Source organism: Nycticebus coucang, chromosome 2 (genome assembly GCF_027406575.1).
Source record: "Nycticebus coucang isolate mNycCou1 chromosome 2, mNycCou1.pri, whole genome shotgun sequence".
NCBI lineage: Eukaryota > Metazoa > Chordata > Mammalia > Primates > Lorisidae > Nycticebus > Nycticebus coucang.
This window is the reverse complement of record NC_069781.1, coordinates 44,516,551-44,533,749: the sequence shown is the minus strand read 5'-3', so window position 1 is coordinate 44,533,749 and position 17,199 is coordinate 44,516,551. Positions and strand designations below refer to the sequence as shown.

The 17,199-nt window shown below is 49.3% G+C and overlaps 3 protein-coding genes across 7 annotated transcripts; 1 reads left to right on the top strand and 2 right to left on the bottom strand.

The window, feature by feature from the left end:
* Nucleotides 1–2,455, bottom strand: SIGMAR1 (sigma non-opioid intracellular receptor 1). 3 transcript variants are annotated; one of them, XR_008375596.1, is made up of 5 exons: nucleotides 2,184–2,440; nucleotides 1,859–2,059; nucleotides 1,632–1,724; nucleotides 755–1,069; nucleotides 1–198 (listed from the first exon to the last, which is right to left on the bottom strand). XR_008375596.1 is itself a non-coding variant. In XM_053570005.1 (4 exons), the coding sequence occupies exons 1-4, from the start codon at nucleotides 2,332–2,334 to the stop codon at nucleotides 843–845; spliced, it is 672 nt and encodes a 223-aa protein (XP_053425980.1). In that variant the 5' UTR covers nucleotides 2,335–2,455; the 3' UTR covers nucleotides 1–842. The 3 variants fall into 3 exon arrangements, 2 of the variants coding, with proteins under 2 accessions (XP_053425980.1, XP_053425991.1); XM_053570005.1 differs by having other exon boundaries at nucleotides 1–1,069; nucleotides 2,184–2,455; XM_053570016.1 differs by having other exon boundaries at nucleotides 1–1,152.
* An 8,060-nt stretch (nucleotides 2,456–10,515) lies between these two features.
* Nucleotides 10,516–10,762, bottom strand: LOC128570721 (cytochrome c oxidase subunit 6C-like). Its single transcript, XM_053570114.1, has one exon. The coding sequence runs from the start codon at nucleotides 10,760–10,762 to the stop codon at nucleotides 10,535–10,537; it is 228 nt and encodes a 75-aa protein (XP_053426089.1). The 3' UTR covers nucleotides 10,516–10,534.
* Nucleotides 10,763–12,341: 1,579 nt separating this feature from the next.
* On the top strand, nucleotides 12,342–15,581 carry GALT (galactose-1-phosphate uridylyltransferase). 3 transcript variants are annotated; one of them, XM_053569994.1, is made up of 11 exons: nucleotides 12,342–12,472; nucleotides 12,767–12,936; nucleotides 13,171–13,246; nucleotides 13,336–13,384; nucleotides 13,510–13,639; nucleotides 13,791–13,847; nucleotides 13,985–14,107; nucleotides 14,367–14,499; nucleotides 14,589–14,672; nucleotides 14,985–15,139; nucleotides 15,401–15,581. In XM_053569994.1, exons 2-11 carry the CDS (start codon nucleotides 12,829–12,831, stop codon nucleotides 15,479–15,481), a joined length of 996 nt encoding a protein of 331 aa, XP_053425969.1. In that variant the 5' UTR covers nucleotides 12,342–12,472; nucleotides 12,767–12,828; the 3' UTR covers nucleotides 15,482–15,581. The 3 variants fall into 3 exon arrangements, with proteins under 3 accessions (XP_053425969.1, XP_053425949.1, XP_053425960.1); XM_053569974.1 differs by having other exon boundaries at nucleotides 12,349–12,494; XM_053569985.1 differs by lacking the exon at nucleotides 14,589–14,672 and having other exon boundaries at nucleotides 12,354–12,494.
* The last annotated feature ends 1,618 nt before the right edge of the window (nucleotides 15,582–17,199 follow it).

Sequence of the window (17,199 nt, the reverse complement as noted above, 5' to 3'; positions counted from 1 at the left end):
CAGATTGACAGGTCTTTATTAAAACAAACAGACAGAGAATGTAGCAGGGCTATATTGAAACTGTGATGGGTCTGTGTATGTGTTTGCACAGAAAAGGCCTTCTCTAGACTAAGGATGGTCCTGGGAATTAGGCCCGCCTCTCCAGATCCTCTCCTTAGTGGTGGGCCCTGGGCTAAAGCCAGCTTCCGCGTAATACTCCTAAGAGAGAACAGGGGTCTTTTAGGAATGAAAGACTCTGACTTCAGCATTGTCCACATTACTCTGACTCTCTAGCTGACTTGGTTACTGAGAGGGTATGAGACAAGCCACAGGGGCACTTGCATAGCAGGGGAGTGGATTGGAGATAAGGCATATGGTGTGGGCAGGGGAGAAAAGAAAGGGCATCACAGGTGCAGGTGAAGGGTAGCTCCTCTCTACCCCATCAAATTGCTGCTGGGTTGAGGAGTCAGACTGAGGTGGTGTAATATCCACCCCTATCCTTAACTCCAAAGCCCTGATTGAGGAAAGGGGGTAGAAAGCTCTGGAAAGGCCTGAGTTAGTGAGTTAAGTTTATGTATGTGTTTGAACATGACTGGCTCCCTAGTGTGAGGTTCCCTTTCTGGATGGGTATGAGTATGTGATCCTGCTGTACATACAGATCTCTATATCTACATGTGTCCCATTTGTTCCCAAAGGTCTCTGTGTTTGGATGTATAAGCATGGATGTCCCTGCTTGTACACGGGAACTTAATATCTGCATGGTGTGAATATGTACCTGTCTGTAAACATGGGCTCCGGCAAGTGGACATGTGTGCGCCCACCCACTCCTGTCCATTCACAGGTCTTCCTTCAGGCCTAGCTGGTCAGGGGTCCTGGCTGAAGAGGTAGGTGGTGAGCTCAAGCCGGAGGCACCGGGCATACGCGCGCAGAGTATAGAAGAAGGTGAGGAAGTCCTGGGTGCTGAAGACAGTGTCAGCCAGCGCGAAGGCCAGGGTAGATGGGATGACACCCCGGCCGTACTCCACCATCCATGTGTTTGGTCCCCACTCCACAGCTGTTGCTTCTCCAGGCTCATGTACTACTGTCTCCCCTGGGGGACAAGGAGCACCCATATAAGGAGCCCAGCTTTGCCCTGCCCTTCTATTGCTGCTGCTTCTCTGGTCCACAGGCTATCTAAGGGTAGGGAATGGAGAGGGACCATAAGAAAAGGAAAAACGCCTATCTCACAGGGCTGGTTTCCCATCTGGAGGGCTAAGAGACCCAGATTATCACTACTAAGTGTTCTTCTGTGGCATCAGGTGGCCTGTGTTTTTTCTTGGGGGAAGCCATGCAAGTCTGTATCCCCAAACTTCACTTATGTCAAGTAGAAAGCTAGCTAAACTTGGGCTTGGTTTGTTAGACAGTGGCTAGTTACTGTCTCCCCAACAATTGTTGTAATATTGACTGAGTATAATCAGACATGTTTGATACTTATAACAGGAAGTTTCGACAGAGAAAAACCAGGGTCCCTCCAACCTCCACCTGTGGCTTACTGGAGGAGGAGGGAGGGAACCATGGGGAGGGCCACCCAATGCACCGCTTTGCCATGTCCCCCTACCTGGGGGCACTTCCAGCATGAAGTGACTGACCTCTGTCAGAGCGTCCTTACCCACCTGGGTAGAAGACTTCACTTTTGGTGGTGCCCTCTCTCCACTGGTGAAAGGTGCCAGAGATGATGGTGTCTGATATCTCAGCCCAGTAGCGCCCTGAGTAACAATCAGATGGACACTATCAGGGTATTCGCACCATCGCATGGCCCACCCAAACATCAGAAACATCAGAAAGGCCATGGACCCTTGTACAGCCCCAGCCTCCCAGTCCCGCCGCCGCTAGCACTGACCCGAGTGGCCACGGGAGCCTAGGGCGGTGCCGAAGAGCAGCACATACTCTGACAGCGAGGCGTGCAGAAGGCACATGGCGCCCATCCAGCCGCCCGCGTTCACAAACACCCACTGCAGCTCCTCGTCCGGCAGCACATGGCCTGGGTGCAGACGCCTCAGCTCCACAATCAGCCGAGAGAAAGCCAGTTCGTGGTCTAGCCCTGGTGGAGGCAGAGGAGCGGCGAAGTCAGGGCCAGTATCGGTCCTGGGTTCGGGGATGGCGCCCTCGGAACCCTCGGCTCGGCTCCCGGGCAGCCCTGCCCCTCCCGCCCTCTGCCCGCTCACCAGCGTACTGCCGCGCCAGCTGCGCGATCTCTTCCCTCTGGAAGACGAAGCTCTGCGTACCCAGCCAGAGCCAGACGACCTGGGTCAGCACAGCTGCGGCAGCCAGAAGCAGCGCGGCCCAAACCCACCGCCGACCCACGGCCCACTGCATCCCGGAGGGCGGCCTAGCACAGCGCGGCGCTAGAGGGAACCCAGGCCTGAGGCTTTGCACTCACCGCCTCAGAGCCCGCCGCCAGTCGCCCACGACTCGCTCCCCTGCCACCGCCGTGGTATGGCTCGCCCTGGCCAATTGGAACAGCCCGGACACCCTGGCACCGCCCCTCCGATTGAACCATTTTCTCGAGAGGTGCGCCGAGGGGTGGGGCGACGCCACGCACGCGAAGGGGTGAGGGGGCCGGGCAAAGCCTCCTAGCGGTCAGCTTCAGAATAGTCGGGGAGGATCTGCCCTAGAGCCACTCTACCTGGAAATAGAGGTGGGTGGCGGCTAGACTCAGGATGGTCTGGCTCGCCTGGGCTCACTGACTGGCGAAGCAGACGAGCCTGGAAGTAGAGCCTTTTGGGACCCATGATTGTTAAAGCCACCTGTACTCGTCCGCACAGAAGCAGAGAGGAGGCAGTTCAACCTGGGCGACTTAGGGGAGGTTTTCCACAGGCAATGATGTATTTTTTTTTTTTTTTTTTTGTAGAGACAGAGTCTCACTGTACCGCCCTCGGGTAGAGTGCCGTGGCGTCACACGGCTCACAGCAACCTCTAACTCTTGGGCTTACGCTATTCTCTTGCCTCAGCCTCCCGGGCAGCTGGGACTACAGGCACCCGCCACAACGCCCGGCTATTTTTTTGTTGCAGTTTAGCCGGGGCTGGGTTTGAACCCGCTACCCTCGGCAATGATGTATTTTTAAGAGCGATAACAGGCTAGGCGTGCAGTGGCTTAGTCCTGTAATCCTAGCATTCTGGGAGGCCGAGGCACGTGGATTGTCTGAGCTCACAGGTTCAAGACCACCCTGAGCCAGAGCGAGACCTGTCCCTAAAAAAATAGCCACTCTGAAGATCATTTTTTTTTCTGTCTCCACCTCCCGAGTACTTGGGACTACAGTCATGCTTTACCACGCCTGGCTAGTTTTTTTTTTTTTTTTCTATTTTAAGTAGAGACGACGTCTCACTCTTCTTGCTCAGGCTGGTCTGGAACTCCTGAGCTTAAGCAATCCACCTGTTTCAGCTTCCCAGAGTGCTAGGACTACAGGCATGAGCACTGGGTTCAAATCTTCTCTCTTTCCTGGACTATAGTCGGTCTCTCTGACCCTCATCTTGCTCCCCTTCACTCCACAGCCCTGTGCCACTGGATGGCAAAGTCTAATTCCATTGCTCTCCTGCTGATAACCCTCAGCTGGTTTACAAGACCCTCCTCTCCAGCGGTGCCTGTGGCTCAAAGGAGTAGGGCACCAGCCCCATATGCCGGAGGTGGCAGGTTCAAACCCAGCCCTGGACAAAAACTGCAAAAACAAAAAAACTCCTCTCACACTTAGTACTTCAGAATGAAGAATGAATTGTAGACCCTTGAAGACCCCATGCTCTCTCCCTCCCAGAGCCTTACTTCTTAGAATGTCTAGTTGGCTGGAATACCCTCTGCCTTCCTATCCCTCCTTTCCCCGTACTTGACTAACCTCTTTCTTCATGTCTAGTGGGCAGTGGCGTGTTCAGGTCTAGAGCTTAAATCCAGTCTAGAGACAGAGGGCTAACAATTGTCATTTAATCAGACATTTGTATGTGTGATGTTCTGGGTGACCACTGGGAATGTGACTGAGAGGTCAAAGACCAAAAATAAAAGATTGGAGTGGTGCCTGTGGCTCAAGGAGTAAGCACCAGCCCCATATACCAGAGGTGGCAAGTTCGGCATCGGCCAAAAACTGCAACAACGACAAAATAAAATAAATAAATAAATAAAAATAAAAGATTGTTCCGAAACCATGAACAAAAGGAAATGGAATCCAAGTTCTGTGTGGGCAACATCGGCCTTTATTTCCACCCACCTGTGGATGAGCTGAATTGGAGAAGGAAGTCAGCCTGTGGGTTGAGGTAGATGGGGATTTTAAAAAGTCTAAAGGGTAGGGATTGGCACATTCCCTTTTTCCTGGGTAGGACAGTCTTTGTATTCATTTCTTCCTGGGCGGGTCTCTCAATTTGACTCTATCATCACTACTGGGGATGTGGCTATGAACAATTTAAGCATCTCTAAATCTCAGTGAAGAGACCTCATTGGGGAGTCTACAGAAAAAGTGGTAATTAAAACCTAAAAGATGGGCTCGGTGCCTGTAGCTCAATGGCTAGGGCATTGGTCACATATACCAGGCTGGTGGGTTCGAACCTGGCCTGGGCCTGCCAAACAACAATGACAGCTACAACAACAACAAAAAACAGCCAGGTGTTGTGGCAGCTATTTGGGAGGCTGAGGCAAGAGAATCGCTTAAGCCCAAGAGTTTGAGGTTGCTGTGAGCTGTAACACCACAGCCCTCAGCTGAGGGCGACATAATGAGACTCTATCTCAAATAATAATAATAATAAAATAAATAAATAAATAAAACCTAAATAATGGATGAAATCTCACAAGGAGAGGGAATAGAGTAGATAAGGCTAAGGATAGAACCCTGGAAAACACTAACAGCCTAAGGGATGGACAGAGGAACTAGAAACCAAAAAAGAAGAGAAGCAAAAGAGAGAAAAGAGGATAGTTCAGTGATTAAGAAATAATTCTGGGCACCCATAGCTCAGTGGTTAGGGTGCTGGCCACATGCTCTGGGCTTAGTGGGCTCAAACCCGGCCCGGGCCTGCTAAACAAAACAAAACAAACAAACAAACAAACAAACAGTAGCCAGGCATTGTGGTGGGCACCTATAGTCCCAGCTACTAGGGATGCTGAGGCAAGAGAATCTTTTGAGCCTAAGAGTTTGAGGTTGCTGTGAGCTGTGATGCTGTACTCTACTGAGGGTGACAAAGTGAGACTCTGCTCAATAAATAATAATAATAATAAAAGAACTCTGGGGGCTTCCCACTTGGATCATCCTCCCAGCAGCTAGAGATTCTGTTCCCCCTCTTTTGCTTATCATGCTTATCAACCATTCTCCATCAATAAACTCTATCTTGTCAAAAATAAAAAATAAATAAACTCGGGCGGTGCCTATGGCTCAGTTGGTAAGGCGCTGGCCCCATATACCGAGGGTGGCGGGTTCAAACCCGGCCCCGGCTGAACTGCAACCAAAAAATAGCCGGGCGCTGTGGCGGGCGCCTGTAGTCCCAGCTACTCGGGAGGCTGAGGCAAGAGAATGGCTTAAGCCCAGGAGTTGGAGGTTGCTGTGAGCTGTGTGAGGCCACAGCACTCTACCAAGGGCCATAAAGTGAGACTCTGTCTCTACAAAAAAAAAAATAAATAAAAAATAAATAAATAAATAAACTCCAGAATTGGACTGAGTTCAAAACTTGGCTCCTGCTACTAGTTGCGTGAAACTGGGTGAGTTGCTTAGACTCTTTGATTCAGTTTTTATTTTTTTCTCCTGTGACTTAATTTTTTATCTATAAAATGGAATAAATGAAAATGCCTATGTCATAGTACATACTTCATTGTGATGGAGATTAAATGAGTTTATATTTATAAAGCAATTAGTGCCTCATGTGGTGAGCACTGTATTTGTTAGTAATTAAATAAAACATGAAAGAACTGGAGGAGCTGAGCGCAGTGGCTCACGCCTGTAATCCCAGCACTACGGGAGGCTGAGGAGGGAGAACTGCTTGAGCTCAGGAGTTAGAGACTTGCCTGAGCGAGAGTGAGACCCTGACTCATGAAAAAAATGGAAAAACCCAGCCAGGTGCCACAGCAAACGCCTATAAATCCCAGCGGCTTCCAGAGGCTGAGGCAGTGGGATGTCCACAGACCGTGTCTGAGGTTGTAGTGAGCTATGAGCCCACTGCACTCTGCTCAGGGGCATAGGGTAGGATTCTGTCTCAACGACAACAAAGCAAAGAAATAAAAAATCAGTCAAGGAAATAAAATAATAATAAAAAAAATAACTGGAGGAGAGTAGCCTCACACATTAGAGTTTTCAACCTACAGAGAGAAGCTAGCCAGGCACAGTGGTTCACAGCTGTAGTCCCAGCTTACTAAGGCAAGAGGATTGCATGAGCTAAGGAGGAGTTTGAGGCTGCAGTGAGCTGATCTTGCCACTGCACTGTAGGTTTGGTGACAGAGAGTTTATTTGGGCCAACATTGAATACAGCTGCCCAAGACACACTTTCAAGTCGCTCTTTTTGATCTTTGTTACAAACAGGTTTTTATTTTTATTTTTATTTCTAAATTTATTTATTTATGTTTATTTATAGAGGGCCATGGCATCACAGCTCACAGCAACCTCAAACTCTTGGGCTCAAGAGATTCTCTTGCCTTAGCCTTCCAAGTAGCTGGGACTAAAGGCACCCACCACAATGCCCGGCTATTTTTAGAGATGAGTTCTCACTCTGATCCAGGCTGGTCTCAACTCATGAGTGCAGGCGATCCATCCACCTTGGCCTCCAGAATGCTAGGATTACAGGCATGAGCCACCATACCCAGACTATAAACAGGTTTTTAAAGACAAAAAGGACAAGGAGTGGGCTGATACAACGTTGTTTGACAGGAATTCTCATTGAGTTACTGGAATAACATTGATTAATGATTGGCTACACATTGTTGAGCTATAGCATATGAGTTATAGTGTCCAGTGTATACTATTTTATGGCTAGTTGGCATTAGTTAGTCTACAGCCCTAATAGCAAGTGTCTTCAAGAAGTAATTATTTGGGGTCAGGCACAGTAGCCCATGCCTATAAACCTGGGAGGCTGAAGTGGGAAGATTGTTTGAGTTTAGGAGTTCAAAACCAGCCTAAGCAAAAGTGAGACCTCCTGAGCAAGGGTAAGACCTTGTCTCTACCAAAAATAGTAAAATCAGCCAGTTGTTGTGGCAAGCACCTATAGTCCCAGCTACTTGGGAGGCTGAGGCATGAAGATCCCTAAAGCCCAAGAGTATGAAGTTGCAATGAGCTATGATGACAGCACTATAATCTGCCTGGATAACAGAAAAAAAAAAAGAGGTAATTATTTGGCTGGGTTGGGGGGGTGATATGTGACTGCCATCACATTTCAATGCCTCTCTAGGCCTCTAGGCCTAATAATTAAAGAAAGCTAACATTCCTCAGGTAAAAACATTTCTTTTCTTTCTTAAGAGTGATGGAGTGAAGGTCAACATAGTCAAAATATAATTGATTCAGTAAGATGATGAGAAATGGTCATTAGATTTCTCAGTAGGGACATATGGCAGAGACAATGCTATACATTCACAAATCCATTTCCTTTTCCTCTTGGGCAGCCAGATTACTTTCTACTGTGTACTGTGTAGTTAAATGGGGCTATGTGATTATGTTCTGGCCAACAAAATATTAGCAGAAATGATGTATGACACTTTCAGGTCTGGCTCCTAAAATCTCCTCTGATACATTCTCTTTTCTCCTCATTCATTACAGAGGATCTAGTGGAAAATTCTGAGGCTCTAGGAAATGGCAGAGCCACTAGATGGATGGCACCTGAGTCCCTGACTGCTACATGGGACAGAGCTCCTCTCCCCTCCACAGAGCTCCTCTCCCCTCCACAAGGTGCTGAAATACTAAACTATTGAGATGTTTATTATAGCAACTACACCTGACTAACAGGGCAAACGACATGTTATAATATACTGTGTAGTTAACAGTAGAGGCTGGGAAGATGGACTATTTTTTTGTTTTTGTTTTTTTTGAAGAAACTTGGCAGAGAAAGGAAAGATAAATAAGGGATTATCTACAGGTAAATGTAGAATTGAGGGAATATGTTTGTGAATTGGCTCTGGCTTCTGTGGCATTTCTGAATTGATAGTTTTCTTTTTTTTTTTTTCTTGTAGAGACAGAGTCTCACTTTATCGCCCTCAGTAGAGTGCCGTGGCATCACACAGCTCACAGCAACCTCCAACTCCTGGGCTTAAGTGATTCTCTTGCCTCAGCCTCCCGAGTAGCTGGGACTACAGGCGCCCGCCACAACGCCCGGCTATTTTTTGGTTTGCAGTTCAGCCGGGGCCAGGTTTGAACCTGCCACCCTCGGTATATGGGGCCAGCGCCTTACTGACTGAGCCACAGGCGCCGCCTGAATTGATAGTTTTCTAAGAAGCCTGAGCAGTGAATACTAGCCCCCCAAATCTGATCTTTGCCCCCCCAATCCAGGCAGAGCCTCCTTGGCCTATCTGGGCTTGCAGCTTCCCTATCTGGTTTTTCGGAAAGCTTCTCCAGCTCATAATGTTAAATAGGAAAAAAAAAAAGGAACTGTTCCATGGCCTTGAATGACCCCATTCAAGGGCTGGGGGTTCCTGCCATCTTTTTCCAGATGTCATAGCAGGGATCACACTTGGGAGAACTCTGGGAGGGAAAGAACTGGGCATGCCTCATCTCAGCCATTCTCCTCTTCCTCCAGAAAGTGACCTTGGAGAAACAAACAGAGAGAGGAGAGAGGTCGGGAGATGTTCCCAAATGGGGTACAGCAGTGAATTGGCATGATCCAGGCAGTGGCTTGAAGAACTGATGTTCTTGGGAAAATGGAGCTGCCTCCAAACTCCAGTCACTCAAACTAAGACAGCTAAGAGAGTAGAAAAGTAGATTTCTTATTCCTTTCCCACCCTTTCAGGTACCAGCCAGTGGGACAGGTTAAACCTGCATTTCTCAGTACCCGGCTCCCTGCCCCCTACCTTCTGGCCTCTTCAGATTTCCAGTCTGAGGACCCTAGGGCAGAGATCAGGTAAATGACCAATGACCCAGTTTTTGCTGCAAAACACCTGCGTGGCCTGGCCAGCTTTGGGGGAAGGGGCCTCCCTCGGATGGCTCAGCTCCTAGCTCACTAGGTTTCTGTCCTGAATTCCACTGAAGTCTCTCTGAGAGGCATCTCATAGCACTGGGAAGGGCCTTGGAAACTTGCCTTCAAATTTTAGCTTGGCCCTCAAGGCTGTGTGACCTTGAGGCCTCTGTTTCAGACTGTGAATGACTGAATACAACAACAAAAAAAAGTCTTACAACTTATAGGCACCTGCCACAACGCCTGGCTAGTTTTTTTCCCTCGGTGTCATCATAGCTCACAGCAACCTCAAATTCTTGGGCTCAAGCAATCTTCCTGCCTCAGCCTCCTAAGTAGCTGGGATTACAGCTATAATAATTACATGGCTCTTTTAGTACCAGGTAAGAAATTAATTTAAATTCTATCATTTTTTTTTTTTTATGACAGTCTCACTCTGTTGCCTTGGGTAGTGCCATGGCATCATCATAGCTCATGACAACCTCAAATTCTTGGGCTGAAGTGATCCTCCTGCCTCAATCTCCAGAGTAGCTGGGGTTACAGGTGCCCACCACAACACCCAGCTGTTTTTTTTCTATGTAGTAACAATGGGGTCTCACTCTTACTCAGGCCGGTCTCAAACTCCTGAGCTCAAGGGATCCACCAGCCTTGGCCTCCCAGAGTGCTAGGATTACAGGAGTGAGCCACCATGCCCAGGCTTGAATTTTTTATTTTTTTATTTTATTTTATTTTTATTAAATCATAGCTCTGTACATTGATATATTCATAGGGCATCATTCACTAGCTTCACAGACCATTTACCAAGTTCCAGGCTTGAATTTTATCTAAGTGTTATCCAATTGTTCTTATTTAAGGAAAATTTGGAGAAGGTGATGTGTAAAGGAACACCCTTGACTCCACCCAGATGGTGGCTGGAATTCCTGACAGTCTTGTCCTGCCAGATTTTTAGATACTTTTGTAGTCTTCCTCTCCCACATTTATTTTATTTTATTTTTTGAGACAGAGTCTCAAACTGTCGTCCTGGGTACAGTGTCGTCGCATCATAGCTCACAGCAACCTCCAACTCTTGGGCTCAAGCTATCCTCTTGCCTCAGTTTTTTTTTTTTTTTTTTTTTGCAGTTTTTGGCCAGGGCTGGGTTTGAACCCACCACCTCTGGCATATGGTGCGGGCGCCCCCTCTTGCCTCAGTTTTTCTATTTTTAGTAGAGATGGGGATGGGGGGGGTCTCGATTTTTGCTCAGGCTGGTCTCAAACATGTGAGCTCAGACAATCCACCCACCTTGGTCTCTCAAGTGCTGGAATTACAGACAAGAGCCACTGCTCCCGGCCCACATTTATTATTTTATTTAATTTTTTAAATTTATTAATAGTTTATTTATCACTCATATTCATAGCTCAGGAACATGGGTCAGTGACAAACGTCTATGTAAATTAGCCCAAAGAAATTCTTTATATTCCAAAATCACTTTACGCTCTGAAAGACACCAGCCTTCCTCATCTCCTCAAAATCTTTCATAGAATCATAATTTCTGTAGAAATCTGCATATGCCTTCTTTCTTGGTTCAGCCACAGCATACTTATAGAAAGCTGCAACCCCCAGGGATACAACAAATTCTCCAACAATATGAATCCGTAGGTGCCTGGCCAAGAGGCCACACATCTGAGGTTTGGCCAAAGCACTGGAAGCCATGGTAATCACTATCCTTGATGGGTATGCCAACCTCAATGCGTCCTTCCCGGCTGAGGTACACATGACCTGCCCACATTTATTATTTTAGAGACAGAGTCTCACTTTGTGGCCCAGGCTAGAGTGTAGTGATGTCATCATAGCTCCCTGAAACCTCAAACTCTGGAACTCAAGTGATCCTCCTAGCTCAGCCTTCTGAGTAGCTGGGATTACAGGCATGTATCACCACACCCAGCTAAGAGGCTGTTTTTCTTTTTTTTTTTCTTGAGACCGTCTCACTTTGTCACCCTTGGTAGAGTGTCATGGCGTCATAGCTCACAGCAACTTCAAATCCCTGGGCTCAAGGGATCCTCTTGTCTCAGTCTTCTGCTTAGCTGGGACTACAGGCACCCGCCACAACACCAAAAATAGCTGAGTTTTTCTATTTTTAGTAGAGACGGAATTTTGCTTTTGCTCAGGCTGGTCTGAACTCCTGAGCTCAAGCAATCCACTTGTTGCATCCTTCCAGTGTGCTAGGACTATAGACATGAGCCACCACACTGGGCAGCTCTGGCTGATCTTGAGCTCCTAGCCTCAAGCAATCCTGTAGCCTGGCCTAGGTCTCCCAAAGTGCTAGGATTACAGGTGTGAGCCACCATGCTGATGCCTCTTCTACTTCTTATGCTTTTGGTCTGTGAGACAGAGACACTGTAGTTACCTAGCCCTTTATTCCTAGTCTGTTTCTGATGGTGGGGCTGGTGTATGGCTATAGAGAAGTATCCACTCCTTCAGGTAACTCCTGAGGGGCCAGGTTCAGCTATAGTAGATTAGGGCCCACCCTATCCCCAAATTTGCCTCTCCTTCACCTCACCAGGTGACTGAGGTGATTGTGGAATAAGAGTCACACCTTTATTTGCCCTAGAATAAAAACTCAGGGAAGGGCTTGGTGCCTGTGGCTCAAGCGGCTAAGGCGCCAGCCACATACACCTGAGCTGGCGTGTTCGAACCCAGCCTGGGCCCGCCAAACAACAATGACGGCTGCAACCAAAAAATAGCCGGGCATTGTGGTGGGCGCCTGTGGTCCCAGCTACTTGGGAGGCGGAGGCAGGAGAATCACTTGAACCCAAGAGTTGGAGGTTGCTGTGAGCTGTGATGCCATTGCACTCTACCCAGGGCGACAGCTTGAGGCTCTGTCTCAAAGAAAAACAAAACAAAACAAACAAACAAACAAAAAAAAAACAAACTCAGGGAAGGCTAAGGCCATGCCTAACTCACATGCACAAAGGGGCATCCCTATGCCCCACACACAGCCTGGGTGCTTAGCACGTCTGATGCTCAGTGAGTATTTGCTGAACGAATAGCCAAATGAATGACTGCAGCAAAAAAGTCCCGTAAGCCTCGTGGAGCCAAGAGACTCTGCAGTAAGTAGCTTTCACCGAGGTTCTTCTAGGGTAGAGGATCCAACGCCGGGGGAGGGGGAAGAGAGGAGAGGAATTATCAACGTCCACGAGCGTAGTTCCTGAGCTCCGCCTCCAGGTGGCCTGGCAGCACCCTCATACAGTCACGTGCTGGAGGCTGGCCAATCAGCGGGGGTGGGCGGGGCGGGAAGACCAAGAAATGAAATCCAGAGCCACTGCTTAGCCTGCATTCAAGACAATCCCTCCTGGTGTCTTCATGTCGCGCAGCGGAGCGGGTCTTGACCAGCGTCAGCAGGCGTCAGAGGCGGACACCATGGTAGCAGCCTTCAGGGCGAGCGGTAATTGCAGGGCGGCTGGGATTCTCTGGGACCCGAGATGAGTTCTCCCCTTCCTTAGGGAGTTCTCGCCTCAATCCCAAGCAAGGCCGGTAACACGAAGAGAGATGCCCGTGGAAGGGCTGCAGGACAGTTGGCTCTGAAAAGGTTCAGTCCTGGCCCTTGAGCTCCTGATCAGGACGGGGCCGAGAGGATGTCCCTGAGTTTGGGGCTGCTGGCGGATGAGTTCCAGGGGAGAGAGAGTTTTGCGGGCTTATCTTAATTTCTGCCCCCAGACCATCAGCATATTCGCTACAACCCGCTGCAGGATGAGTGGGTTCTGGTATCAGCTCACCGCATGAAGCGGCCCTGGCAGGGGCAAGTGGAGCCCCAGCTTCTGAAGACAGTGCCCCGCCATGACCCCCTCAATCCTCTGAGTCCTGGGGCCACAAGGGCCAATGGAGAGGTAAGCCTGTAGAGCCCTGCATGTGCAGGCTGGGCCTGGGGAGTAGCTCCTTCTTTGAGCTGCCCTTTACCCATAGGGCAGTGGACTTGGACATCCTCTGGGTCATGTCACAACAAGACTTTTTGACCCTTAGAGTGGGCCTTCCCCACCCCCCTGTAGCCTGTCCAGCTCTTGAAGCCCACCAGATAATGGTAGTATAGGGCAGCAAATGCTTTTCTTGCTTATCCTTGTCAGGTGAATCCGCACTATGATGCCACCTTCCTATTTGACAATGACTTCCCAGCTTTGCAGCCTGATGCCCCCAGTCCAGGTAACCTGGCTCCAACTGCTGTTAGGGAGGAGGGAGGCTAGACCTCTTGGGGTACTGCTGCTGCAGAGAGTGATATTCCTTTATCTCAGGACCCAGTGATCATCCCCTTTTCCAAGCGAAGGCTGCTCGAGGAGTCTGGTAACTATGGATTTCCCGTCTTACAACTTCCAACCCAGGGTTTTAAACTGAGCACTGGGCTTGGTCTCTATCTCTAGTGCGGCTCAGCCCTATCTCTCTGTCATCTCTTACCCCTCATCACCTAGTAAGGTCATGTGCTTCCACCCCTGGTCGGATATGACGCTGCCACTCATGTCGGTCCCTGAGATCCGGGCTGTTGTTGATGCATGGGCCTCAGTCACAGAGGAGCTGGGTGTCCAATACCCTTGGGTGCAGGTTTGTGAGATCACCCCCACTCCTCGAAGGGCAAGGAGGGGATGGTGCAACTTTGGTTTTGAGAAGTTGCATTCCCATTTCCACAGGGTGTGGTCAGGAGGGATTAAGTTAGTGTCTTTGACTACTAAAACTCCCTACCCTTACCAAATAGATCTTTGAAAATAAAGGATCCATGATGGGCTGCTCCAATCCTCATCCCCACTGCCAGGTAAGGGTGTCATGGGCTCCAATGGGTTTCTTGGCTGGGAACTGGATTGATGAATGGCACAAAGGAAATATGCTAGTGATGTGGAGGCTTGAAGGTAAAGGACTTACATGTTCTTCTTTGCTTTTGCGCTTTGACAGGTATGGGCCAGCAGTTTCCTGCCAGATATTGCACAGCGTGAGGAGCGATCTCAGCGGGCCTATCAGAGTCAGCATGGAGAGCCCCTGCTAATGGAGTACAGTCGCCAGGAGCTAATCAAGAAGGTGGGAGAGAGTCAAGTCTGTGTCTTTAATGAGATGAGAGAGAGATGTGTCAGGGACAAAGGTAGAAGGGAACTAGGAGAGAGACTTGGTAGGAGGTCCTAGCAATAATCTAAAAAAAGGATGATGGTGGCTTGGATTAGGGGTGGTGGTGGTGTAGGTGGTGAGAATCCATTAGATTCTGGGTACATTTTTCTGCTTCCTGCCTATTTGCTGGCACCTCATCTCCCCCCATGACCTCATAACCATTCTGTCTGTTCAGGAACGTCTGGTCCTAACTAGTGAGCACTGGTTAGTGCTGGTCCCTTTCTGGGCAGTGTGGCCCTACCAGACACTGCTGCTGCCCCGTCGGCATGTACGGCGACTACCTGAGCTGACCCCTGTTGAGCGTGATGGTGAGAGCCTTGGGGCTAGCCACTAGATGGAGTGGCTCTAGTAGGGCTAGAATTTGTGCCCCAGGCTGAGATTCAGGCTCTGATTCCAGATCTAGCCTCCATCATGAAGAAGCTCTTGATCAAGTATGACAACCTATTTGAGACGTCCTTTCCTTATTCCATGGGCTGGCATGGTGAGGCTTTTTCTATACCTAATCCCCTGAAACCATTTCTGTGCTTCTGAGGCCCAGGCTAGTGGACTACAACTCCTAGTGAACCTTGAAACCCTTACTGGGGGAAGTGTCCAGAGCAGGGGTGATGGGACTAAGGGTGGTGCAGTAAAGTTGGAGAAACTGTGTCTCCAGTGTGCTTTTTAGTGCCTGGGTGTCTCTTTGGCAAAGGATCTGGGAGATGTAGTTTTCAAGTACCTGGCCTGGTTTGGGGGTACAGGCTGAAGAATTAAGAAAGGGCTCTTCCCACCATCTCTTCTTTCTTCTTTCTGTCAGGGGCTCCCACAGGATCAGAAGCTGGGGCCAACTGGGACCACTGGCAGCTGCATGCTCATTACTACCCACCACTTCTGCGTTCCGCCACTGTCCGGAAATTCATGGTTGGCTACGAAATGCTTGCCCAGGCTCAGAGGGACCTCACCCCTGAGCAGGTTAGGGCTCACAGCATCCTGGGTCCTTAGGTCCCATTTTTCTCTCCTTCCTCCAAGGATCCCAACAATTACGGAACTCCCTTAACAACCTGGGCATTCCTTGGGACTTAGGAGCTGTTCAACTCTTTGATTCTCTGGTGACTCCAATAGTCCTTGCCACCCAGTCTCCCAGTCCCATATGTCTTCTGAGTACTCAAAACTCCATACCACCATCCCAGGCAACCCTTACCCTCATTGATTGCCCCTCTGTCTCCTTTCTAGGCTGCAGAGAGACTAAGGGCACTTCCTGAGGTACATTACTGCCTGAGGCAGAAGGATGGGGAGACAGCAGCCATTGCCTAACCATGCTGACCACAGAGCCTTGAACTGTTCTGCCTGAGGAAACTGGGGCCTGGAATTTGGGCAGATGTAGGATCAATAAAACTATGCTTCTCTAGCCGGGCGTTGTGGCGGGCGCCTGTAGTCCCAGCTACTCGGGAGGCTGAGGCAAGAGAATCGCTTAAGCCCAGGAGTTGGAGGTTGCTGTGAGCTGTGTGAGGCCATGGCACTCTACCAAGGGCCATAAAGTGAGACTCTGTCTCTACAAAAAAAAAAAAAACAGACTGTGCTTCTCCAGCTATAATCCATATTCGAACATCAGAGGAATGTGAACTCTAACCTTTAGGGGTTATTTCACCTCTGGGGTTAAATACTAAAGGCATACATACCTCCTTGTCTACAGATGCATAAAACTTGATGCAAAAATTGCACCCCAAATCTCTGAACAAAATTAGTAATCTCCCTTACCCCAAATCTCTGGGAAAAAAACTAATATTCAGTATTACATCTGGCCTATAGCTTCTCTTCTCATGGTGCAATGACTGTATTCCCAGTTTAGGAGACTTAAAATCTTGGTTGTGGCTGAGGCCTTGGGAAAGGCCAGAGTCCTCTTTACCACCATCCCTGGGTATCAACTCCAAGCCTGGGCCTGAGGGTTTGGTGGGGAGCTGGTGAGCTGGATTCTGGTCCCAGTGGTCAGTGGCCAGATCCTGGGCTGCTGGCCAGAACGCTGGCTTTGTAAGTGGCTGCAGCTTGGCTCTGCTCCAGCCCACAGGGGCTGAAGGGGCGGACTGGGAGTGTGTACATGGCTTTGTGTCCTTGGCTTCTCCAGACTCCCACGTGCAGTATGTGTAGGCTCTGATGCCCTTGTGCTCAAACAGTTACACAGATCAGAAAACAGCTTTGGCAAGGAAGGGGGACAGAGTGACCCTTGGTGTACCCTTTACCTCCTCGACCTGTTTCCCCAGCAAGACTGTGGGAACAACAGACCGTGCAACCCAGACCTGATGTCACCTAGTGCCCTCAAATTGAATGTAGGGTGGTAAATAATGTATAAGCTGGCCAGAATCCTTTTTGTCTCCATTGTTTTCCCAGGGCAACTAAGTCTCTGGGTGGGGGAAATCACACAAGGCTGAACAGTGAGAGCACCTGACCCAGAAGAACCTTGGCTGCCTGCCTTCCAGTCCAGGGTCTTTCTTTCCTTATACCCTGGAGGGGAGGTGCCTGGGGCCTGTGAGTGTTGCCCTATTTTGGAAGAAGTTCAGACAGGCATAGTATGTACATGTTTCCCTGGAGCCCCTAGTGACTTGAGAGTAGTAGGTGAGACCCCTGGTGGGTGGCTGGTTTGTTAGGGCATACGTTAACACACATCTCCACCCACACCCCACAACACACACACCTATACCTCTGATTTGGCTGCATCTTGGAATCATCTGGGAAGTTTTAAACAATACTGATGCCTAGGTCTAACCTCTAGAAATTCAGATTTAGTTGGTATGGCGTGGGGCTTGGCAATTCTAAAATCACAATAGCCAGCAAAGTTTAAGGGCCACTGCCCTATACCAGCCCTCCTTGGTTATCTTATCTGGAGTCAGGGGCACCTTCAGCTTCTCAGTCACCTGCCCAAGGGCTCTTGAGCCCTGAATCTGAGGCTTTGTTGCGGGCAGCAGAGAAGGGGAGGGACCGAATCCTTCCAGTCCTGCGGTCTCAGGGAGGACAGGCCTTCAGGCGAGGACCCAGGA